Source organism: Balaenoptera physalus (assembly GCF_965194825.1).
Source record: "Balaenoptera physalus genome assembly, chromosome: 5".
In the NCBI taxonomy this organism is placed as follows: domain Eukaryota; kingdom Metazoa; phylum Chordata; class Mammalia; order Artiodactyla; family Balaenopteridae; genus Balaenoptera; species Balaenoptera physalus.
This window is the reverse complement of record NC_138884.1, coordinates 79,455,072-79,482,086: the sequence shown is the minus strand read 5'-3', so window position 1 is coordinate 79,482,086 and position 27,015 is coordinate 79,455,072. Positions and strand designations below refer to the sequence as shown.

Below are 27,015 nucleotides of genomic sequence, written 5' to 3'. Positions count from 1 at the left end.
ATTCATCTAATCTCACAACAACCCAACCCAACCACCACCACCATCCTGATCTTACAGGTAAAGAAACTGAGGCTGGGAGAGACTGAGGAACCTGTCTCAGGCTACAAGCAGCTACAGAAGAGCCAGGACTTGAATCAGGAGGTGGACACCAGAGTAATAATCTTAACCCGTAGGGCATCACTCATATCCTAAGTTCAAACCACACTCTTGAAATACCGTCCTGTATTTCATCTAACCAGGTAGAAAAACAGCAATGTCCATTCCCCGTCCATGCTGTGAGTTTGGTGTGATGACTCCCTCAGGCCACTCTTTGTGTAATATTTCCTAACTTTTGATGCTATCAGAAGGCAGCATTTAAAACACATCAACATTGCCAGAGAAACAGGCAGACGCACCCCCTTCTGCTGACTCAACATTTTAAAAACCGCTTCCTGATGAAACACAATGAAACACTTGTGATTTTATTTGATTTAAGTCCATGAATTATTATCAAAGGCAGTTCATATCTCTCTTGTTTGGTATTTCACTGATGAAGTCTTACTCAGATATTCATTTTAGAATTCCTACTTCTTTACTTTTTAAATAGGTAATCTGTTAAATACAGGACTTGTTGGCAAAGTATGTACTTTGTCTAAACTCAAGCTATGTCTTCATTCCCTTGGTTCTCCTTGAGGGAGAATGAGGATGCCTGGGGGAGACGCCATTGTATTACCTGCAAGGGGGGATACGCTGGCTTGTATTCTTGTCACACTTTGGTACCAAGATGGTGCAGGCAAAGAACATGAGGTATTTGTAACAGTTGGTCTGAACAAGTGCAGGGAAAAGAGAAGACTCCCAGCTGATGGATGCTTCCTTTTGAGTCCGGTGGCCGAGGTAATTTGGATAAGTTGTGTGGTTGTAGGGCAAATTCATGCAGAGTTCCAACGTAATTGGTTCACACTGACCTAACCAAAAAAACACACACACAGATACATATTATATATTTTTAAATTTCACATGTAAAACAATTTCTTAAAAACGTACAAAATTGAAGTCTATCTTACCCTCTTTCTTGGAAGTAGCTAAGACTAGATGTTAAGTAGTATGTGAGATTGCCATCAGAAGGTAAATAGTGCGGTTAATGAAGTGTCTTGACAAACCAAGATTCATTTCTGTATATGGAGCTGCTAGCACACGGTCCAGGATGCATGTTTCAGAAAGTCTTTCTCATTTTTTTCCCCTCTGCTCCACTTATCTGATTCCTTTTACTCACTTTAATTTGCCTTCTGATTTATCCATTACTTCTAAACTAGTGTATTCCCCACCACCTTCATAGCCATCTTAAAAAAATCAATGAATTTGGCTAAATAGGCAATTAGATGACTTTTTTCTATATGTTTTATTGTTGATCAGTGTATAAGGCTATACAATTTCAGGGCAAGAGGAGGCTGAGATCCATTAGATTTCCACTGCCAATGAGATAACCCCTAACCCTTTAGCTTGACATCCAAGGCTATTTCACACTCCAAATCACAGCCTAACTTTCCAGCCTCATCACCCATGACTATCTCGCCAGCAATATTTCCTTGGCAACACCAGACATTTTAAGAATTGCATGCGTCCTTTGTGGGTCCCATTAGCTTTTATCCCCTTCTTTCCTTCACACACTTGTAATGTGCAAATGCAATCATGGTTCTAGCTGCCAGGTACATAGGGCAACTCTGATTGGAATAATCATGGTTCTAGCTGCCAGGTACATAGGGCAACTGCTGATTGGAATAATCCTTCCCCATCCTCCCCACTAAGCTAATTTCTCCTTGTTCTGCAGCACTCAGCACAAACCCCTCTTCCAGGAAGGCTTTCTGGCCAACCACTCTTCCCCTTCCACTCCTACTATCTCCGCTGAGCTCCAGAGAATCTCCAGGGTGTGCATGCCAAGCGCTCACTGCCCTCCGCTCTATTCTTTACTTACTTGCCTTCCGCATACAATTTGAGAGTTTTATGAAATGAGACCTCATTTCTTTTTTTTAATTGAAGTATAGTTGATTTGCAATGTTGTGTTAGTTTTTGCTGTACAGCAAAGTGATTCATAAACACACACACGTATATATATAAAATTAATTCTTTTTCAGATTCTTTCCCATTATAGTTTATTACAAGACATTGAATATAGTTCCCTGGAGAACTTATTTCTTGATCTCAAAGTCTGCACCAAGCATAGTGTGAGAATTAAGGAAGGAAAGGAGGGGGGAGGCATCAGAAACTATCCTAGGCACTTTAAAATGTAAAAATAATGAAAAATAGAGTCCCTGCCATTGAAGCACTCTAAGTCTCCAGAGGAAGAAAGACACGTGCAGGTAGCTGTGGTATAACATGAACAGGCTAGGCTAGTGGGACTGAACAAAATGCTAGAGCCCGGAGAGACAGGGTGGATAGGAGCAGCTTGGGAAGCCTTCCCAGGATAAGCGGGGTTTGGGCAGGTTTGGGGGAAAGCGGTGGAAAGGCTCTCTGTCCCCTCTCTGTCTGCGGTGGACGTGCTTCATTCCCAGAGGAGAGAGGAAATCAAGGGAGTGTCTTGGTAGAATCAGGTCAGGTCCACCGGAGATTTCATGCCTTATTAAGAGTAATTATTCAAATTAAATTTAATTATTTGACTAGGAAATGGTATGCAGGCAAACAGATTAGCAATAAGGACTGCAGTGAAATATTAAAATAGCTCTGGGACTATTTCTTAATTTAAAGAGTCTGAGGGCTTTGCAGAGATTATGCTGATAAGGAGCCTGATATTGGCCAGACTGAAAAATCTCACGGACCAAGTATATAAGACTCTCAGTTTACTGAGGAAGAAGTAACACTCTAAAGCTGGCATAATCCTGAGGATACCTACAGGGTGGAGAGAAGAAAAAAAGACAGAGGAGGTATGGGGTTGGTTCAGCTTACTACTTCTTTGATTTGTGAAAGAGGAGAAACACTGAAATGTTCTGAGTTCACATGACACACAAAAAATGCATATTCCTTATAACAATGACAACAATACAAAGACGCATATAGGAAAAGCTCTTCATCTCCCCACCTCCCTCTCTCTTAACTTCCCTCAATGCCAAAAGATGGGTTTCCTCTTCAGCTTGCTTTTGTTGCTTGATTACCTGTCACGACCATCTTACAAATCAGTAGAGGCAGCTCAAACCCTGTATTTTTCTTAATTTCTTTAATATACTTAAAATTTTACAAAAATGGGATCATTCACACATATTTTGATGCAGTCTTTTCTTCCCTGTAGATGTCTTTTCTTTCTCTCTCTTCCTCAACTACCCTATCAAGTTTTAACTTTTTATCAGTTTGTTTCCTTGAAATGATTAATAGGCATATCACATGCATAACTTTTCTCTCTTTTGACATGTGGGGGGATGTACTGATTTTGATTTAGGATAAGATATAGGCTTTAAGTGTCTCAGAGTCAAGGGAGATGAAAGGATTAAGTTATGATCATATATTATTCTGAGATCTTTACTGAATGCGGTGAGGTTGTTTAGTTTCCTTCATAAAGGCATTCTTCACAAAGTGCTAAGCAAGATAAACTCTCAAGTATCTGGCAACCTCAAATTCTATGATTTATGGTATCAATAAACTTTTATATCTTAAGCAGTAGACTCACTGACAAGCCTGATTGACATTAGCCACTAGAGGGCGATCACATCACAAACATGTGAGGACGTTTGGCTGTTGCAGGGCTGTATAATTCAGTGTGAGCTTGAGGCAGTGCCTGGCACGGCATCCTGAGGATAGATGAGGTTTAATAAATATCTGTGAGATGTGACAGGGTAAGAGAGTGTCATGGACATATATACACTACCAAATGTAAAATAGATAACTAGTGGGAAGCAGCCACATAGCACAGGGAGATCAGCTCGGTGCTTTGTGACCACCTAGAGGGATGGGATGGGGAGGGTGGGAGGGAGGGAGATGCAAGAGGGAAGAGAAATGGGAACATATTGTATATGTATAACTGATTCACTTTGTTATAAAGCAGAAGCTAACACACCATTGTAAGGCAATTATACTTCAATAAAGATGTTAAAAAATAAATAAATAAATATCTGTAGAAAAAAAGATCCTGATGGAGTCTCAATGATAGCCCACCTTTCAAAGTCTGAAACAATATTTGACAAATTCAACCTGAAGAAAGGACTGTTAACTAAACGATGTTACATCTTTATCACGATGCAATACCTGAAGCCAATGGAAATCATGTATTAGATTGATGGTCATTTACATGAGAAAATGTCATTTCCAACATCCATTGGCATATATATCCAAGATTCATCTTTGCGTCAGAACTTTAAATCTCTCTTTATTATTATTTATTTTTTAGAATTTGAAGAGCTGTTATAAGATGAACAGCCTTATAACTACTACCCAGGTCAACCAGTTGAACTCTGCCAGACATCCCACGTACCCTTCCATATCCCGTCTTATGTCGACCTTCTCCTTCCCCCACAAAGTAAATGCTGAGTTTCAGAGTCATCACTTCCTTGCTCTTCTTCACAGCTTTATTACATAAGTGTGCACCACATCCTACATACTACAGTTTGGCTACCCATTTTTGAAAACCAAATTTAAGTCTCTTATACTATCTATGTTCCCCCTCCCCTCCATCTCTTTATTTTTCTTTAATGTTTAACTATTGAAGAATCCGGGGACTTGACCTGTAGAGTGTGCCAGAGTTTGCATTTTGCTGATTGCACACTCCTGGGGATGTTAAACATGTTCCCCTGTCCCCCTTGTCTCCTGAACACTGGCAGCTGAAGCCAGGGGGCTGATTAGGCTTCATCCCTTTGGCAAGACCCTAGGTGCTGCGGTGTTCTTTCATCAGAAGACACATCCGTCTGATTTCTTTTTGTGATGTGTACAGCTGTATGTCCATGCTCAGTGCCTTGCCCTGTTAATTCACCTGGTTACCAAATGGTAATATTCTAATTCAATCATTTATCTTCCACTTACTAGTTGGGAATGCTTTTAGAAAGAGATTGTTCCTCTCATCTACTATTTGCTCCTGAGAACTGAAGCCCTTAATCATTACAGCATATGGCTTTTAGACCACACCCCCTATGCTATCTTTTCCTTCCACCTAGAGATTGCAAGGAGAGGGCAGGAAATTGACAGACCACTGGGAAATTATTTGAAGAACAAAGCTGTTCATTTCTTCCTGGATATAACTTTTCAGTGGGGGGGAATCATACTGCCATCTTCCCACTCATATATACGACTTTGGTTTTCCTTTTATGTTTTTCAAATACACTCAAACAGTTTCCCTAGCATCTCACTGTCTCATCAGCTTCCTCTTTCATCACAGGTGTTCTTGACACGTTCTCTCCATATATATTCAGCAAACATTTGAACACCCCCTCTTCTGAGTGTCAGGCACTGGGCTAGTCACTCGTCCCCATTCCTTCTCTGTTATTAAAAATAAGTGTTGGAAGAAAAATGTACACAAGTAAACATGTAGAACTAAAGGTTGATGGAACACTATGGGAAACTTGGGAGGGTCCCTGAGGCATGACAGTCATACCTGGCTTCGTACAGCCATGGTGACCATGGGCGCAGGGAGGTGAGGAGAGACACATGCCCAGGAGCTGCTCTCTCCGCCAGGTTCCCCCAGCTGTCTGGATTGTACTCTACAAGGTACAAGTGATGGATTAGTCCCTCCACACCAGACTGATGGGAAATAACATTCCTTGCTCCTACCCCCTAAGGCAAGGACATGTCCATATTCTGCCTCCCAGCAGGGTGGAAACATGTTAAAGATTCTGGGCTGGAGTGGATGTAGTGATACTGTGATACTTTTAAGCCTCTCCATACACAATATCATCTGAGATGTGTTCTTTAGGCTTTTTTTAATTGTAGGCACGTCTGCTAATCTGAGATAAACCATGGATCTTATCCACTGAAAAATATGAAAACCACGAAGACTTTTTTTCACACCCAATTTCAGGATGTCACTAATCCCAGCAGCCTCGTCAGGCCACGAAGCAATAATTCTCAACTTTTGCTGCACACTGGGGACACCTGGGGAATTTTTAAAATACTGATGCCGAGGTCCCACCCAGTCTATCTTCAGGGACCATTGGAACGTTATTATAATATTTTATGGGGTGGCAAGAACCATTATCTTTAAGGACTAGCCTCCCAGCAACTCCAGTGAGAGGCTGACTCCACCAGAAAGAATCTCCACAGTCTCCAAACTCATATTCCCCACTGGCAGGGAGCCAGAGAAAGAGAGTGTTGTTCAGTCGTGCTCCAGAATCTAGATAACAGGAGTCTCTGACAGTGTCAAAGATCTTTGAACAATTAATCACATTTTCAAGTACATGAAGAGTTTTCTGAGAGGAGATGATACTTGTCCGTATTTACAGAGAACCAAGTAGACACACACCATCCTGAAGCTCTTTGAAAAATAAGGAATAACATCTTTACTCTCAGCTGGAAGTTAGGCATATACACTGCTTATGTGCCTGGCAGAGACAGCAGCTCCTGGGCATGGGTCTCTCCTCGTGCCTGTGATCGCCATGGCTGTATGAAGCCGGGTATGACTGTCATGCCTCAGGGACGCCCCCAACTTTCCCATAGTACTCCATCAACCTTTAGTTCTAAATGTTTACTCATGTACTTTTTTCTCCAACACTTATTTCTAATAACACAGAAGGAACGGAGACCAAGGACAAGCCCAGTGCCTGATACTCGGAAGACGGGGTGTTCACATGTTTGCTAAATATATATGGAGAGAACGTGTCAAGAACATCTGTGATGAAAGAGGAAGCTGATGAGACAGTGAGATGCTAGGGAAACTGTTTGAGTGTATTTGAAGAACATAAAAAGAAAACCAAAGTTGTATATGTGAATGGGAAGGTGGCCATATGATCCCACTGTTGAAAAGTTAGCTCCAGGAAGGCTGGAATCATGTCTCCCTTCATTGCCATCCAAGTGCCCAGTGCCCATCCCAATGCCTGGGACATCACAGACACACTAGAAATATTGGTTGAATATACATGATAAATGGAATATTTCCTGCCATATCAATAAACAAAGGATGTCACAGTCACCAATGATTGTAGCCCTCCAACGTGAGCTGGTGAGCCCTCAGGAAACTCAGGGCTGAAAAGAATACCTGCCATCTAGCAGCTATCGGACTGCAGCCACTCCCTGCCGTGAGCCCTGAGGAAACTCAGGGTGTGTCAGGATACTGGCCCCAGATAGCTGAGGTGCATATCAAAGGAATTATTTCAGGGAGCCAAGACTCTTGCATCTTCCAAGAGTCTTGCATACATAGAAAAGCGCTAAATTCCTTAACTTCAGATATCTGGTTTTCTTTGATTAATAATAATCTTTTGACATTCCTGACTACCTGTTTTTTCAAAGTTATCTGAAATGCTGTCTCCCGGCCTGCTGTCCTCATTTTGCCCAATAAAACTTAACTCGTAACTCTCACGTTGTGCATTTTTTTTAAGTCAACATACACACCAGCTGAGTTATCTAGTGCCCTTCCTACAAGTTCCTTTTTTTTTTTTTTTTTTTTTTGGACAGGTGATAACATATTTTTATTTTTAATCTTGAAATATTTCAAGTATAGAGAAAATAGGATAACATATACTTGGTTACTCCCTGCCTAAATCTGACACAGGCTAACATTGCTCTGTCACCTTTTTTTAATCTAACAGTAAGTGCCATTACATGTCAGACAACCCCCAAAACTTTAATAAAATACACGTGTCTGAGGCAATACTGTCACTGTCCAAAATTCTGCAGCCCAAGTTCAAGGTGAAGTAAAAAAATGATTCTGAAAGAGTTCCAGGGCAGACTGGGAGATGAGCAAAGTCAAATCATATGTATATACATATATACACATACATAGACATATATTTAATCAGTTTAGAGTGAATAAAATGGTAGTGCGTCTTAGTGGTCAGACTGACATCTATCTGCACTGTTCTCTCCTATGGGAAATGGAGGAGGGCTGGGTGTTGTGCTTTCGGCCAAACAGTTATTAAATGCTTGTGAAATTAAACAAAAACTCTTGTTAGTCTGGGTTATTAATTGGCTGTCGCCCTCACACCCCTATCCAGCCCACTGTTTTCACCCCTTGATATCCCCTAAGGGGTATGAGCTACCCGCCACCCATAAGCTCTACACTGACCCAGAAAGGTCACAGAGCAGAATTAGGATCTGAAAACTTCAGCAAATCCAGAGACCCAAACCCTTCAGCCTTTCAACCTCCCGGCCTCCAGGGGCCTTCACTGCTGGGATCTGTGCTAAGAAGTCATACCTTCTCATCAACTGAAAGCTGACAGACCTGCTTCTAAATTTCTAAGCCCAAGCTGACAGGGAAGCCAAAAATTAATTCTAAAACGTGAAAGAAGGGAGTAGAATGTGAAAGCAGAGCCCAGAAGTAAGCAACCATTACTAGAAATCAGTCTTTGGGGGCTTTCCAATTCATTTAAAATTTCCCGAGAGAGTCTTTCTGCTACTCCTGCCCATTCAATCTTCCCCTAATCATTCCTCCTCCTGAAGCCAGTTTGGATACAGCCACCTGTCTACACCATTTGGAGCGAGGTCATTATAGGTCAGCAAAGTTCCTGGAAGGGTGAGAATACATTTTATTACAAGAACAGACCGCCAAAGTTTTATGTGGCTATTTAGATGAACTTCATATTTACTTCTTGGATAAAGTTTCCATTTTTGAAGCTGGGCTTAAAAAAGGAAGAAAGATAGCATTTGCCTGCAGATGGAGCCAAGAAAATAATATATAGGAGCTGACGTTGAGTGGAAAGTCACGGCAATGACATTAAGCAATGGATTTATAGCCCATTCATGATGACACATTTGTTTATGATTTAAGTTAATTAAGACCATTTTGCTTCTTTTCTGCTACCACATGCAACCTTTAAAAAAGAAAGAGAAATATATATATACATATACATATTTTGGAGGGATTCCACACTTCAGCATTTTAATGTCAATGCAAAAGGATAAAACTGAATGCACAGCCTGACGTGGTAATTGCATTTGTCAGCAGCAACTGTACTTACTACAGTTATTCAGCCTGTTGCTGGGATCACAAAGAGAGGTACCGCCACATGAATCAAGGCAGGAACTGTAGAGGCATCTTTGATCTCCTTCTTGACACGGAGTCTGACCTACAGAGGGGGTAAAAGCACATTTACTTTCATCAGCATCTATAAATTCCATGCACTAGGATCTGAAGGATCCAGAACCGAGGAAGGAAACAACTTTAATTTCCTTCCAAATTCTCCAAAAATTCTGAACACATGTTGAGATTCTGCAGGAATAAAGAACTAAGAGGCAACCCATTCTTCAAAAAATCAGCTGTTGCTGCTTTTAATGGAAAAGAGAGCATCTTATATTTACATGGGTGCATGGAGTTGATGACAAAAGAAAATTCAAGTGATTTGAGGGAAAAGCCAATATTTTTTAAGACTCATTTGATCCCAACTCTAGTCTTCCCTCTAAGGAAAATGCTTTCCTTAATAATAAATAAGGCATCGACATCAATACAATAAGGATACTTTATCATGGCATAAGTCTTAAGCAGCTGTTATCCACATTTTCTGTGTCCTTGGAAAGTTGCACTGGCCTAGCTGCAATGACCTGAGAATTGGGTTTCTTGTTTCCAAATGGATGACAACAGTAATATCAACCTAATGGCTTTTCCTTAAGGTATGTGGAGAGGAAACCGCTTTTCCCATTGATTTCCTGGTCATTTGTAGATTAAATGGATAAGGTAATAAATTACTGCCTGTTCTCTTTCTAGCTCGCCCCCATTATAGTCAATTACTCAGACACGTCACGTGGAATCTAGAAAATCTTGCAAGGCAGTTCTAAATATAAATAACAGTATGGGTATACATACAATCATTCTTATCTGTAATTCTAAGACAATATTTATTATACTGGACTTTCTTATCTATAATTCTAAGACTTATAAGACTTATCTATAATCTTATCTATAATTCTAAATATAATATTTATTATTCTGGACTCTTTCTCCCTTCCAGTACCATTAATGAACAACACTATATACCACAGCCTTGCATAAAATAGATATCACTCCTTTTTTTTTTTTTTTTTTAATGTTAGCAGGTCAAACTTTTTTTTGCAAGGTAAGCCAGGATAAGTTCCATGAATTTAGTCTCTTGAAGAAATTTTATTAAGACAGCATGCATTCATTATTTCAGCCGATATTAAGTGCCCACTATGTGACAACTTATGTGACCAGCTAGGCACTGAGCATTAAAAGACAGAAAACTCTGATAATTTCTACCCTAATCAGGGATATCGTCATGAACGGAATCTTACAATGCTATGTGATCATTGCTCCACTGAAGGTGCATGTAAAAAGCAGTAAAAGCAAACTACGACAGTAAGAGTAAAGCTTCTCAAAGGAGTTTTTCAGGCAGATGGGGTAAGTTGGGATAACAGGGAAGGATGGGTTTCCCAAGCAGACAGCAGGATATGCAAAGGCCTGGAGTAAAAAGTACACAGGCTGGAGTCACTGGAGGTTAAGGGAGACTAAACAGGAAGGTTGAGAGTGAGGCTGAGGGTTTTCATGGCCTAAATCTTGAATAGGGCCCCAAGTCCTGGCAGAAGCAGTCCCAGACCCCCTCCCAGCCTGGTGGAGCAGAACCAGCCTTCGATCACTGCTGACACTTGTAACTCGCTCCCCTTCACTGTCAGCTCGCCAAACGCAGTGGCCTTCTCCCACTACTCTAAGCTACCTTGGTCCTTCCTGCCACCTCGGTGCCTTTGGCCAAGCGGTTCCTTGTGTCTAAAATTCCTTCTCCATTCCCACTCTCCTTTGTTAATTCCATTCATTCTTCAGATTGTGGCTCCTACAGCTCCATCTCAGGGAAGCTTCCCAGAGGCCCTTTACCAGGACATGCATCCAATACATGGCATCCTAGCACCTTGAATTTCCCTCCTGGCCTATGTCACTCCCCAGTTAGACAAGGACCAGCACAATTATTTGTATCGGCTTATCTCCCCAAGGAGCCTGCCAGCCCCATCAGCAGTTTTGCTTGCCACTAAATTCCCAGCACCACAATATACTTTTATTATATTGAATTCATTAGAGTGGATAAAGATGCTACAATTTTACTTTGTGATCCATTTTATCATGTGACTTTCTAACATCTCACACACGTAAGGAAGTATTTACAAATCCTGCCACTGCATAGTAAAAAATCCAAAATTATTTCAAACAGCATTGAATTATGTAGAGAGAAAGAACTATTTGATCAAAAGGGAGTTGCTTGGCTGACATGCACACAATAACTCATGGCTAGAAAGGGATTTCCTTCTGAATTTTAAAACTGGTAAAATGAAGCGCTCGTTATCTAGTTTTTTTTTTTTTTTTTTAATTTTATTTATTTATTTATTTTATTTATGGCTATGTTGGGTCTTCGTTTCTGTGCAAGGGCTTTCTCTAGTTGTGGCAAGTGGGGGCCACTCTTCATCGCGGTGCGCGGGCCTCTCACTGTCGCGGCCTCTTGTTGTGGAGCACAGGCTCCAGACACTCAGGCTCAGTAATTGTGGCTCACGGGCCCAGCCGCTCCGCGGCATGTGGGATCTTCCCAGACCAGGGCTCGAACCCGTGTCCCCTGCATTGGCAGGCAGACTCTCAACCACTGCGCCACCAGGGAAGCCCCCGTTATCTAGTTTTTTATGGACTAAATCTGTGATTAAAACGCTCTCCCTTTAGGTCTGAAATGCATTTTCATTAAAGCCATCCTAATGATCAATATTCACTATGACAAAGCTAATTTAGTTATAGGTGACCAATCTCATTAGCTGATTTGGAATATACACAGCCTAAGACTTGCTTTCACATAGCAGCCATGTGATAATAACTTACATTTATAGAATGCTCACCACGTGCCATCTCTATGAAGTAGTTATCATTATTCTGAGATTACAGACACAGAAACTGAAATGTAACAGGGTTAAGTTACTGGCCTAAAGTCAACCAGGTAGTAGGTGGCAGAGCTGGGTTTGAACCCAGGCAGCTGGGCGGCAACATCCACATTCTTAACAACTAGGCTATGTTGGTAAGAGATAAGGTCACTTATAAGCAAATGTAGTGATTTTTAAGTCAAAGGATACTACCAACCCTGTACTGAGAGATGCTTCTACACAAACTAGGGCTTAAAACAATCAGTGTAGAGCTTTCTTTTCTGGCAGAAATAGACACACTTAAAAAACCAACTTATTTGATTTACTTTTTCTTTGGGGGTTTCACAGATAATATCAGACTCCTTTTAAAGTGTATTTAAGTATATTGCTTGGAAGGAAAATATAAACAAGACGAAAAGACAACCCTCAGAATGGGAGAAAATATTTGCAAATGAAGCAACTGACAAAGGATTAATCTCCAAAATTTACAAGCAGCTCATGCACCTCAATATCAAAAAAACAAACAACCCAATCCAAAAATGGGCATAAGACATAAATAGACATTTCTCCAAAGAAGATATACAGATTGCCAACAAACACATGAAAGGATGCTCAACATCACTAATCATTAGAGAAATGCAAATCAAAACTACAATGAGGTATCACCTCACACCAGTCAGAATGGCCATCATCAAAAAATCTACAAACAATAAATGCTGGAGAGGGTGTGGAGAAAAGGGAACCCTCTTGCACTGTTGGTGGGAATGTAAATTGATACAGCCACTATGGAGAACAGTATGGAGGTTCCTTAAAAAAACTAAAAATAGAACTACCATATGACCCAGCAATCCCACTACTGGGCGTATACCCTGAGAAAACCATAATTCAAAAAGAGTCATGTACCACAATGTTCATTGCAGCTCTATTTACAATAGCCAGGACATGGAAGCAACCTAAGTGTCCATCGACAGATGAATGGATAAAGAAGATGTGGCACATATACACAATGGAATATTACTCAGCCATAAAAAGAAATGAAATTGAGTTATTTGTAGTGAGGTGGATGGACCTAGAGACTGTCATACAGAGTGAAGTAAGTCAGAAAGAGAAAAACAAATACCGTATGCTAACACATATATATGGAATCTAAAAAAAAAAAAATGGTTCTGAAGAACCTAGGGTCAGGACAGGAATAAAGACGCAGACGTAGAGAAAGGACTTGAGGACACGGGGAGTGGGGGGAAGGGTAAGCTGGGACGAAGTGAGAGAGTGGCATGGACATATATACACTACCAAATGTAAAATAGATAGCTAGTGGGAAGCAGCCGCATAGCACAGGGAGATCAGCTCAGTGCTTTGTGACCACCTAGAGGGGTGGCATAGGGAGGGTGGGAGGGAGATGCAAGAGGGAGGAGATATGGGGATATATGTATATGTATAGCTGATTCACTATGTTATAAAGCAGAAACTAACACACCATTGTAAAGTAATTATACTCCAATTAAGATGTTAAAAAAATAAAAAATAAAAATAAAAACCATTCCCTGAAAGCCAAAAAAAAAAAGAAAAAGAAAAAAAGTATATTGCTTGGTAATGTGAGGCATTAAACTGCTTCTCTGCACATGGTTATTTTAAGAAGCCGTTACATTTACTTTCAGAAGCCAGTTCTTTCTAATTGAAATCGAATTGAATTGAATACTATATGCTACACTTTTCTCTTTATAGTGGTGTTTCCCCATAAAACATCTAACTGAATCTGCCCATGCTGTTTAAGTGTTTAACCTCTACTCTTCACCCTTAGGGATGATTTTTCAGTGTAAGTTGCATGAGCGTTACATTTACCATAAGCAAGGGTTTCTGGCTGACCAGAGCTGTGAGGACCAGTGCATTAGGCAATCTGGCATTATTTATATGGGGATCCTTTAAACTCTAGGTAACTTCCAACTTTTTGCTTTGCTCCCAAGGAAAGGCCCGCCGGTAAGGACCGTTTCCAGGGCTGGAGCACACACTTACCATTGGTGCAACTCTCCTCATCACTTCCGTCCTTACAGTCCTCGTCTCCATCACACTGGAAAGTGCTGGGGATACACTGGCCACTTCTGCATTCCACCAGACCCTGGCTGTGACACGCTAGGAAATGCCAAAATAACATGCATTTTAATTATCTCTACTTCTTTCAGTCTATAGACCACATCAATGATTCCCATTTATCTGGCATCACCAAGAATGAAGTGTTCTAAATATCTGAATGTTCTGCATAAATGAATGAATATATCATTCATTTTGTTCATTCCAAGTATTTTTGGAATGGAAAGTTTCCTTTCAGGAATTTCTCTTCCCTTATTAAACAGCACTCACTAAAAATTTTTTCTTGATCATTGCATGGTGAAAAACAGTATTAATGATGGTAGTAGTTATACTACTAATATAAAAGCTACAATTTATTAAAGCCTTACTATATGGCAATAACTGTGCTAGGAGTATTAGGTGTCTAATCTCAAATCCTCATAACAAATTTGCAAATGGATATTATCGACCTTGTTTAGAATAAGGAAACTGAAGCTTAGAGAGGTTAGTGTTTGCCTCAAAGTCTCAAGGCTGTTAAAAGGTAGGGCCAGAATGTGAAGGCAAGCTTTTCTAACCCAAGCCCCAACATTTCACTCTGCACCAACCTGACCTAATGCACTAATGAAGTGGTATATGTGAAAGACTTGCACAGTACCTACCCCACAATAAACACTTTATTTCAAAACTTGCTTACGACGTCTGGCATTTAAAAGGGATGATCTAGTGGCCATTAACCTTCCAATTTCTGAAGGTTGTCTTAATTTTATCCCTTTTGTCTTTTAGAACGTTAGAAACCCATGTATCATATGACCTCGGCCTTCACCGACTTATGGTCTACATACACACATACATACATACACACATACATAAATACATACATGAGCACCAAGTCCTTGCTTTTCCAAGATCCATCAAAATACAGTCCACTCCGTTCCACTATGTCCACTAAGCAAGGACTCAGGTACTATTCCAGTTCAAACAAGTTCAGGAAAGAAGAAAGCTGGGCATTGCATTTCCTAATTAATTTATGTGGTTTTTCTTATGTCAAAATAAAAACCATGCAACCCACATTTCTAATTTTGCCTCAAATTATAGGTAGATTAAATAGTCAATCTCATATGTATCAGCTGTTCCTACTTTTATTAGACAGCAAAAGAAGGAATAAAGAGTTTAATTAGTTTGAACTTGCATAAAATGCACTATATTAACTCTTTCAGATCAATATTGCTCTCTTTTAACAAATAGCTGCTGCTATTCAATCATTTTATTATCCCCTACTGAGTATACTGTAGTTTCTAGGGAATAAAATGTGATCAGCCATATTTGATTTTATTAGGTGTGTAATAGATACCTGAAGACTTTTTTTTTTTAATTGAAGGATAGTTGATTTACAATATCATGTTAGTTTCAGGTGTACAGCACAGTGATTCAGTTATATATATATATATGTATCTATTCCTTTTCAGATTCTTTTCCCTTATAGATTAGTACAAAATATTGAGTATAGTTCCCTGTGCTATACAGTAGGACCTTGTTGGTTATCTATTTTATATGTAGCAGTGTGTATATGTTAATCCCAACCTCCTAATTTATCCCTCGCCCACCCCCTTTTCCCCTTTGGTAACCATAAGTTTGTTTTCTCTGTCTGTGAGTCTGTTTCTGTTTGTAAATTAGTTCATTTGTATCATTTTTTTAGATCCCACATATAAGTGATATCATATGATACTTGTCTTTCCTTGTCTAGCTTACTTCACTTAGTATGATCATCTCTAGGTCCATCCATGTTGCTGCAAATGACATTATTTTATTCTTTTTTATGGCTGAGCAATATTCCGTTGTATATATGTGCCACATCTTCTGTATCCATCAGTCTGTCGATGGGCATTTAGGTTGCTGCCATGTCCTGGCTATTGTAAACAGTGCTGCAATGAACACTGGGGTGCATGTGTCTTTTTGAGTTAGAGTTTTCTCCGGATATACTCACCCAGAAATAAGACGGGCTCTAAAGTTACAATATTATTGCACACTCTGTGTAACTCTATGAACACTGAAGGCTCTCTTATCTCTGCCAGTTCTCCCCTGGTTCTCCCACACGTGGTACCTGAGAGCCCCTCTAGAGGCTCCCACTTAACTGCTCATATATTGTTTGCAGAAGAAAAGTGCCCCAGTCTCCGGGAAGAACATTCCCTTTGACAAAGTCACAGGCCCAGAAAGGATATTTGTGGACAATGAGAAAGAAAACTGCCACCCGCTTGGCCAGAGCAGCCAAATCAGGCTTGGAGTTTTGGAGAGAGAGAGATGCGGGAGTCAGTTACACTATGTTGTTACTGTCACCACACCACTCAGTTATTATCTGTATAGGCTAGGACCAAAGTGTAAGAATCTGTTTAGATAGTGAACCTTGAGTGCATTTGACTAAACAGGCAGAAGTAGAAAAATAAGCAAAATGAAAACCCTCAGGGCACTCACAGCAATTGACCTCGTCGGACTTATCCCCACAGTCATGGTCACCGTCACACACCCACTCTATGGCAATGCAGCGTCCATCTCCACAGCGATGCCCCTCTGTGGGGTTGCAATCTGGAGGAAACCAAAACTCAGGAGGATGGAGAGAACCAGCAATGACAAACACTTCGAACTGTATGGCTTGTGGTTCCAGTAGAAGAGAGTCTGTTCCAATTATTCCAATACCGTCAATAACCTTTCTACTCTGGGTCTGGCACCTCCCGGCCAACCATGTGGCCCTCCGGCCACCATCACTACGGGGTAAGACCTGACTGTTTTTCAGATGAATAACAACCGCCCAGCTCTTTTAGGACCCATAGTTTGTTCTGGGTTTTGTTGTGTTTAGTCATTGTTTTCTTTCCTTATGAAAATTTTGTGATTTGGCTCAAATAAACAGAACTGTGATTTGGGTTTCACAACGTAGATAGCTGATTTGATGATTCGTGACAACTCTGTCATGTTTCTAAGAATTGCAACTTATCTCTCTGTGGTAAACTGCGGAGGCAAGTATCTCCTCCTGTCAACTTGCCTGATGCTCAGCTTAGGTTTTCTATTGAACTGTCTAAATATATAACTCATACTTGAAAGAACTGCTGGGTAAGAAATGCAAAATATTTGGTTTTTTTTTTATGATTCTTCTTATCCTGGATTTAACCTCTGTCCCAAACTATATATTCCTGGGGAAAAAGGAGAACTAAGTGATGTTTCTTCTCACAGAGGGCAGAACCTATAGGATTCTTTGATATGAGACATGGAATAACCTTAATATAAACAACCCTTTAAAAGATGTATGTAGATTCATGAATAACAGATTCCATAATGAGGAACTATCATGGACTTCCATTAACAGCACCACTGTCTTTAACAGACCTGTGGAGGGACCATGGATCTTGAAGGATATAGGGGAGCAATTAAGTGAAGAAGATGGAAGACATGGTACAGAGAAAAGAAGAAAGACACAATGGCTGGGATGCATGGGTGGGAACCAGAAGAGCCAGCATATGCTCAGCCTGCTAAAGATGGGCAGCCGGGACAGAGAATGGTCTAAGAGGACATCGTGATTATTACCATTAGATAGAAACAAAGTCATCCTAAGAGCACAAACCTCATGATATCTTACTACCTTCAGAGGAACTAGGTTGAGTTGGTAAGACCACTGTCTTTCACACGCCAACTATACACTGGTCCTCTCCACTGACCTATTGAACTACCAAGCTACACTCAATTCCCCCCTCCCTCATTTTTACTCTCTTTTCTCCAGTTATCTTATTGGTAAAAGGAGGAGTTGGAGTAGATAATCTCTAAGGTCCCAAACTATAAATTTTATGATGCATACAATTACAATGGCGTCTCATTCTTTGTGTCCCGAGACTACTCAATCCCAGAAGATAATCCATATCTATCTAGTGACCCGTGCGATGTTTTGCACACACGTACATTTTCCAACATTCTTATGGATGCAGTGAGGGGCAGCTACACAGGTGCTTCTAGAAACTACTGAGTTTCCCAGCACGGGGCCATTTCTGACATTCACCACTCCTCCGAGGCATTCCCCTGATCCTCCCCCAGCATTGCTTTTGATATTCTCTAATGCTGAATATTATTTCACATCATTTGCCCAGTGTCCTGCCTCACCTCACCCTTCTGTTCATATTAGAAAGTTCTTCTGTCACTCAATAAAATACTAACCTAAAAAAACAATTCAAAAGCTAATCACACATTCAGAAAGGTAAATAAGCAAGAAGAATTTTGCTGGTTTTAATTCATGAGAGGGCATTCAGAATTGAACTCGGCTCTTTTAAAGGTAGGGTCATTCTTTTTTTTTTTTAATTGAGATATAACTGACATATAGTGTTGTATAAGTTTATGCTAAATAACATCAGCCAGAAAAAGAAAGACAAATACTGTGTGGTATCACTAACATGTGGAATCTAAAAAATCTGATTTTGTTCAAACAGAGTGTAGACTGCTGGTTACCAGGGGCTGGGAGGGTGAGGAATCGGGAAGATGCTGTTTACAGGTACAAATGTGAAACTAGTAGGTAGGTTCCTTCTTTAAAAGTTAAGATCAGTTTTTGTACATAAAACAAATGCACCCTTCTAACCTTCGATATCCCCACTGCAGAAGTTGCCCCTGTAGTGTGTGGCAATCAAATAAAGGAGGGGTCTTTGGTTATACATAATAAGGGGATCAGGAACAGAAAATACATCTGTCTACAAAGTTTTGCTCAAGAACTCAAAATCTAAGCATGAGCCACCGGCTCCAACCAGAGAAGAAACCAAACATTTTCAAAGAGAAAAAAAAAAAGTTAACTCCCATTTCTACTCCACATCTTTAGCATTTCCTTAGTATGACTTTTTGTAAGAAATCTTACATTTACACATCAGACATGACTGAGACTAATAATTTAAAAAACTTCCTCTTTCTGAAAATTAAGAAACCAATCATTTTGTAATTTCACCCACTAATCACATTAACAAACAATGAGCTACAAGTTCTTGATTATCAATTTCTGCAGTGTTAAATGAAAACCTTCAGGGAAATACTGCAACTTACCACAGTTTTGCTCATCACTCAGATCCCCACAGTCATCATATCCATCACATACCAGGCTATAATTAAGGCACTTGCCCGTGTGACAGTGAAACAGATTCTCGCTGCAATCTGAGAATAAGAGAAGCCACTGATGGGTCATTAGAGCAGAACAGGATGTTACAGTAGTAGTTTATATAACAAAAGCATATCATGGGAGGGAAATCATAATGGTAACCTGGTCCACATCTATGCTTTTACAGGTGAGGAGACTGTGGTGCAGAGATCTAATGACTTGTTCAAGGTCACCTAACAAGTTACTGAAGAACCACGACTAGGACCCTCTGGCTCCCAAGACAATGCTTTTATCACTTCCTGACAGTATTTATCTGAGTTCCACTTTATGACACCTGAAAGCTCCTTTAGAGTCAAATATGAGAAAAGACATTCTCAACTCACCATAGTTCCTAAGGAAGTTCATGTTCATACAGAATGAATACTTAATAGAGGGTGAGTAGTTATTTCTTAAAAATGTTTCCTTTAAAATGAAAGTCTAGTTTTTGTCAATGGTAAGCATAAACATAACGAAGAGAAAAAGTCATTTAGATTACAGAGTCATTACTTACTTTCACATCACTTAAGTCAATTGAATGTTTCACAGCATGACCCTCAAATAAACAGTACCGTCCTAGATTATGGTGCCAAGATAAGAATAAGTGATATATAACCTCAGGAAGCTTATAGTTTAATGTTGGAATAAACATCATGCAAGGAAATTTTAGTAAGAAGATAGGTCTTGTTCTTGGGTAAACCAGAACTCCTATCCTGGTTCTATCATCTATTAGCTGTGGGAATTTGAGTGTATTAGTTAAAATTTATAAGTCTGTAAACTTATTTTTGAAATTAGGATAAGAGCAATTATTTAATAGAGTTTAGGGGAAGGTATAAATAATAAATTAATGTAAGTTTCCAAGACAATTAAATGGGAAAAGAATACTCTTCAACAAATGGTGTTGGGACAACTGGATTTCAAATATGCAAAAATGAACTCTGACCTTTACCTCAAACCATACACAAAAATTATCTCAAAATGGATTCTAGACTTCAATGTAAGAGCTAAAATTATGAAGCTTCTAGGAAAAAACATAGGAAAAAAATCTTCGTGACCTTGAGGAGGGCAAAGAATTCTTCGATATAACAACAAAACACAAGCTTAAAAGAAAAAAATAATAAATGGTTATCCATTAAAATTAAACATATTTGTGCTTCCAAAGATACTATTTAAAAATGAAAAGAGAAGCCATATACTGGAAAAAAATATTTTCAAAGCATGTATCTGATAAAGGACTTATATCCAAAATATATATAGACCTCTTACACTCAATAATAAGACAAACAATCCAATTACAAGGAAGCAAAAATCTTGAATAGAAAGTCTTCATAAAGACATATGAACGGCTGATAAGCACAAGAAAAGGTGCTCAATATAATCATTAAGGAAATGCAAGTAAAACCACAATAAGATACTATTACATATCCCCTAAAATAGTTATAATAGATAAGACAGATAATGCCAAGTACTGACAAGGATTTTAAGAAACTGAAACTCTCATATATAGTTGGTGGGGATGTAAAATAATAATGCCACTTTGGAAAGCAGTTTGGCTGCTTCTTATAAACTTAACTATAACCTTATCATGTGATTCATGAATTCCACACTTAGAAAGCTACCCAAGAGAAGTGAAACATATATCCACACAAAGACTTGTATGTGAATGTTTACAGCAGCATTATCCATAATAGCCAAAGACTGGAAACAATCTAAATGCTCAACGACTGGTAAATGGATAAGCAAAATGTAGTATATTCATACAATGGGATACTATTCACCAATTAAAAGTATCAAACTACTGATACATGTGACAGCATAGATGAAGCTCAGAAACATTATGCTAAGTGAAAGAAACCAGATACAAAGACTACGTATTATGCAACCAATTTATGAAGTTCCTGGAAAAGGCAAACTTACAGAGACAGATGTCAGAGCAGTGGTTATCTACGGCTGGAGATGTGGGAGTGGGGACTGACTGCAAATAGGTAGAAGGAAAGTGTGGGGAGAGATGAAAAAGTTCTAGAAGTAGATTGTGGTGATGGTTGCACAATTCTATAAATTTACTAAAAATCAATGGGTTAATTTTACAGTATGTAAATTACACCTCAATAAAGCTGTAAAAATGTTTAAAATACATGTAAAGCCTGCATGTAATAGAAACTAGATTTCTTAAATGTATTATTTTTTCCCTTATTTAAGGTGAATTAAGTTCGAAAATAGATTCGTAAGGCTGGAGAGGGATCATGGAAGATGAGCAGGATTTTAGTAGAGTGGATGGAATGAAAACTTCAGCAGGTTTCAAATAGAGGCAATAGCAAGAACAAAGGAAAGAGGTGAGAAATGGAGGCACGTGTGAGGATCAGTCTGCTTGGCTGATAAAGACCAAGAATCTAATGGTCAACAGTCCAGTCTCCTGAATTACAGCTAACTGTTCCTCCTCAAGCAGACATCTGCATCTCATACAACTGGTGATGGGTGCCTCTTTACTATAAACATCCCAAACAATTTATTATCAGAAGTCTTGGGCAAAGGGGCTTCCCTGGTGGTGCAGTGGTTAAGAATCCGCCTGCCAATGCAGGGGACACGGGTACGATCCCTGGTCCGGGAAGATCCCACATGCCATGGAGGAACTAAGCCCGTGCGCCACAACTACTGAGCCTGCGCTCTAGAGCCCGCGAGCCACAACTACTGAGCCCACGCACCACAACTACTGAAGACTACGTGCCTAGAGCCCGCGCTCCGCAACAAGAGAAGCCACCGCAATGAGAAGCCTGCTCACTGCAACAAAGAGTAGTCCCCGCTCGCCGCAACTAGAGAAAGCCTGTGAGCAGCAATGAAGACCCAACGCAGCCAAAAATAAAGAAAGAAAGAAAGAAATTTATAAAAAAAAAGTCTTGGGCATTGATCAGTGAAACTGTTAGCCACATCAAAATATTATACTTGTTATTCACATGACTCATCAACTTCTCTTTCAAAGAGCATTCTTCTAAAAAAAAGTTACTTAAATACTCTTAGAATCACATCATTTTAGAAATGGAATGGGCCTTAGAGATCATCTGTTCAGAGCCATCATTAAGAGGGTGTGTGTATGTGTACGTACACAAACACACACGTGCGTACACATATGCTCATATTTATACACATACAGAACTTTGTAAGTACTTTCAATTTTTCATTTCCTCTGGGACAACCATCATAAGGGAAAATACAAGGACTAAAAAGAGATCCCAGTTTTCACCTTGACGGTACTATTTCCTCCCATTCAACAGAGGGCACTAACTTCCCACCCTGCACCCCACTGCTGCCACACACACACACACACACACACACACACACACACACACACACACACACAGAGGCTGAGTCAAGAAAGGTTATGATTCTGGTTCTCCTGCCCACTGAGCAGGGTTGGGGAATTTGTGCATCAAGATATATACATTTCCTCGGGAAGTTTTAAAAGATCTTTCTGATTTTCATTTTCATCTCTTGTGAGAAGTTTTGAATCGGCATGCTAGAATCAGCAGTACCAGGGCCCTCACCGTGACCATCAGTGCAGAAGTACTTACATTACCTGGAGGAGGAGACAGGGTGGAGGGGTGACAGATTTTAAACCATACGAATTAATTTTTTTAAGAAGTACACTTCATTTTTTTGACGATAGGACTGGGAAATCAAATATTCCTTTCAGAATCTGATTAACCTGAGAACACACTGAAAATTTCCAAAGTGGCCCCTCTGTGTGGCCTATTCTGGGGTCCCCGGTAATTCATACTAAAGCACCTCATTGGACATATTTTGTAAATTAACGCTGTCACTAATTAGCTTATTTCATAAGTGAAGATGATTCACACATTTTTTTTAAATTCCTCATTATTCACACAGGTGCAGATGCAACTTTCCACTGTTATGACTTTCTTGGTTAGATGCCATTTTCAGAGGTTAGATACAAAACTAGCTGCATTTGGAAAACAACTTGTTGCCTCCCTAAGGTCTGTGTAATTAGTAAACACACAAAACCTTAACCAAAGGCACTGCACACCCAGAAATACACAGCACATAGCAAAGATCACAGTGCCTCCGTTTATTGGAATAAATGTTTATTTGAACTGAAAAGAGATGTTGTCAGTGTAATTTGGGGCCAACGATCAAAACTTGCAAAAGCTGCTTGCTGTGATTTTCTTGCTCAATACAAGCATAATTTTGCATAACCTAAGGTAGGTGTTTTTCTAGATACAGATCTTTTTTTCTGAATGAGAGCTTGATACAAAATGTTACTTCTGAAGTTCTTGCTTGTTAATATCTATTTCAGTCTGGCATCACAATGATTAAATTTTATCCCTCAAAATTGTCATTAAATGACAGGGGAGAGCTAAGGAACAGAAAGCCTTTTATCACGAGCCTCATTCAATTGGCTCAGTCTCTATGAGTCTATAAACATAATCATGCTGCCTCAACTCAGGATACAAGTATGGATGCTCAATTTCCATCCCGAAACGCCCTCGTTCTGAGACGACCAAAGCGGTTAACCAGTTTGCCCACAGTTGCCCAGATTATTACGGTGACCCGGGCTTCTTGACCTCCTGGGTTTTTTTCACCTATTGACTTCTAGCTCCAAAGCAGGATTTCTCAACTGCAGTACTGCTGACATTTGGGGCTGGGTGACTCTTTGCTGCGGGGAGCTACCCTGTGCCTCGTACCTCGTATGATGTTCATCAACATTCCCAGCCACTGCCCACTAAATGCCAGTAGCACCCCCTCCAACCTCCGCAGTGGTGACAATCAAACAGGTCTCCATACATTGCAGAACACCCCCCAGAAGTAATACTGCCCCCAGTTGAGAACTACTGTTCTGGAATATCCAAACATCACCTCAGTCCAAGGCCAGTTCTAATCCCGTCTTTTCCATCAGGTCTCTCCACACCAAGCTGGCAACCAGTGATCCGCGCTCTTCTCTACTCACAGGACCTTTTTGTTTACACAATCTTCTTTTGCTCGGTGACATCTATTATATTGTTCTAAAACACTATGTTTAATGATCTCTATTTTTATATGCCATTTCCCTGATTAGATTAAAAGTGTCATGAAGCAAGAAACCATGTCTTAACAGTCTCTACATTTACTAGGTATCTAGAACATGCTTCACACATAGTGGGAACTCAAGATTATTCAATAATTTGATTGATTCCGCATAATCAGACTGCCACTAAACAGAAGTGAATCTTCCAGACATCTGAAGCTTCCTCCATCAGCATAGAATGAAATACTTTTATTTTTATTAATGTGGTGGAACTCTTTCTAGTATTTACTTGCACCCCATCTTAGTAAAGAAACTATGGTAGGTACAGTCATTTTTGATGACTCGGAAACATTATTTGGAATATCAGTGTTTATTTTGTGCTGTTTGGGTGGCCTCCTTTCTACATAGCTTCGTGGGGTGCTGCTTTTAAAACCGTTGTGCATATTGTATTTGTCTCCTCTACAATGTATCACCTGACCTTTGGCGGGGCAGGGGTGGGAGCAGTGTTGGGAGGAGGGAGGGCGTGGAGAATAAGATCACAGCCACAATCACAACCACAAATCCTAATGCCCTTTGAGAGTTACTGCATGCCAGACAGTGGTCTCTGTGCTTGACATCCAGTGATTCATTATTCTGCCCAACAATTCTAGAGATAGTTACTATTACTTATTGTCTCCATATTACTGATAAGGACACTGAGGCCCAGAGAGACTGAGTAACTTTCCACGTTCACAGAGGCAGGAAATGATAAAGAAGAAATAGGAAGACAGGCAGCCTGACTTAAGACCTTATAATATTAATCACTATACTGTGTGATAATTAGTAGAACTAATTATACTAACTAGGATAATTAGTTAACTCAGTATAATTAGTTCACCACAGTCCTCAAAAATAAATCAACCAATGTTACCCCAAATTCAGAGCAAATGACTTCCAAAAGTATTTGACAGAGGTTTATGTGGCACAACGTACGGGGACTTTGTGGCAGCTATTTTCCCTGTGACAACCATTTTCCTGGAGGCTTTCTCATTCATTTGCTAAGCACCTGCTCTGTACCAGACACTGTCCTACAGCTGGTTATAGAATCAAAAGATCATAGAATGTTAGCAGCAAAAGAGACACCAGACACCCTCTAGGGCAGTGGTTTCAAACCTGGCTGCACATGAGAATCACTGGGGGAGTTTTACAAAGGTACTGCTGCCTGGGCACCCCCTCCAGACCAATGGAATTAGAATCCCCGCAGGTGGGGCTTCCTGGAGATGCAATTGTGCTGCCAGCCTTGATGACAAGGAAAACCTGGAGAAGTAGCCTGCCTCGAGCTACAGAGCTAGAAATTAAAAAAAAAAAAAAAACAAACCTTAATCTTCAAAAATCTTTTCGATATACCACTAAAATTGCTCTAGGTGGTTAGAAATCGGTCCATTTTACTGATTAGAAAGAGACTGATAAACATGGCAAAATGAGTTGCCAGGGAGGGTCAGTAAGCAGGTCCAGATACCTGGAGAGTCCCTGTAAAAGACAATTATCTCCCTCAGCATAATAGAGCATCCAAACTAAACATTTTCCTGTCTTATGAATGATCGGAGTACAATCATTCACCAAATTCACACTTTTATGGACATGGGCAAGTCAAAGGCAGCACAGTTTAGAGAAAACAGTTAGATTTGGACCCATTCAGGAGGGGGTTCAAATCTAGCACTTTGAGCCACTGGCAAATTCATTCATGGCCGTGAGCCTCGGCTCTGCATCTGAACAAAAAGGAATAATACTTCGTTTGCTGAAAATTCAATCAAATCATGTAGGTAAATGCTTCTTGTACAGTTGATTAGGGAACTCACAAATAGCAAATCCCTTCCCTTCCTTCCTTGGAAGGCAATCCCCCTCCTGTACCCTCCAGGACCCTCAGAACGTGGCAAATCCTTGTACTCCCACTGGGAAGCCCAGCCAAGTTTCCTTCTCCCCGCAGGAGTATCTGTGGGTTGCATTCCAGCTCTGATCTGTATCCACGCCCTAATTCAGACTTAACACTATTCCTTCACTGCAGGGTGGTGACAACAGGAAGGTGGCACCTTCTATAAACATGCATGCTGAAATGCCACAAGCACTGAATGTTAAAGCTCAGAGGCAGATGTCCTTGTAAGGTCAGGAACAATTGCATGCAAAGCTCTCAATGTCCAACTAAGCATTTTCATAGACAAGTATTCTGAAGGGATGTATTTCCTCAACAAACTAAGCCAAATGGTTTTTGAAGTGTGGTTATGAAGAAGGCCCATGTCTTAATAAACTCTTGCACTCTTAGGATATTGCTGAATACCTTGCATAATAATAATACTACCTTCTTTGTTCAGTCACTGACTAGGAAAATTTACTCCTTCAAATTCAGTTTCAACAAATGCAGCAGAAATCTCTTACTGTTTAAAGTGCAATGCTCAGTGTAGTGGAGGAACATAATCATGAAGCCAGTGTTAGCCCAGCACTGGGGGTAGAGGCACACGCAGAATTTGAATATGACATAACATGGGCCATAATTGGGAGATAAACAAGAGATTCCACTGTAACTCCCATTACTGTATATAATTCTACTGAACCACTTAAAATCCCTACTGTAGGTGCTTTACACAATATTTGTTCCCAAGTCCACAACAATACTCCCTAATGTAAATAAACATCCTAAAAAAATGTTTTTCATGTTCAATCACATGCCATAGGTTTTTCTGAAGAGAGAATTCCAAATTATAAAAACAAATATCTTAGTGAAAACATTTCCAAAAAATATGGTGGCTTAACTGAAATTCTACAGGATGCTAGATATTATGCAAAATAAATAAATGCACGAATA

General features: G+C 40.0%; 1 protein-coding gene across 1 annotated transcript in view; it reads right to left on the bottom strand.

Annotated features, from left to right (window-relative positions):
• The window catches only part of CORIN (corin, serine peptidase), a 261,470-nt gene that overhangs the window by 75,715 nt on the left and 158,740 nt on the right, over positions 1–27,015 (bottom strand). Inside the window, 5 exon segments of the mRNA XM_082462463.1 lie at positions 713–944; positions 9,063–9,170; positions 13,957–14,073; positions 16,480–16,590; positions 19,072–19,179. Coding sequence (XP_082318589.1) covers positions 713–944; positions 9,063–9,170; positions 13,957–14,073; positions 16,480–16,590; positions 19,072–19,179 — 676 coding nt within the window.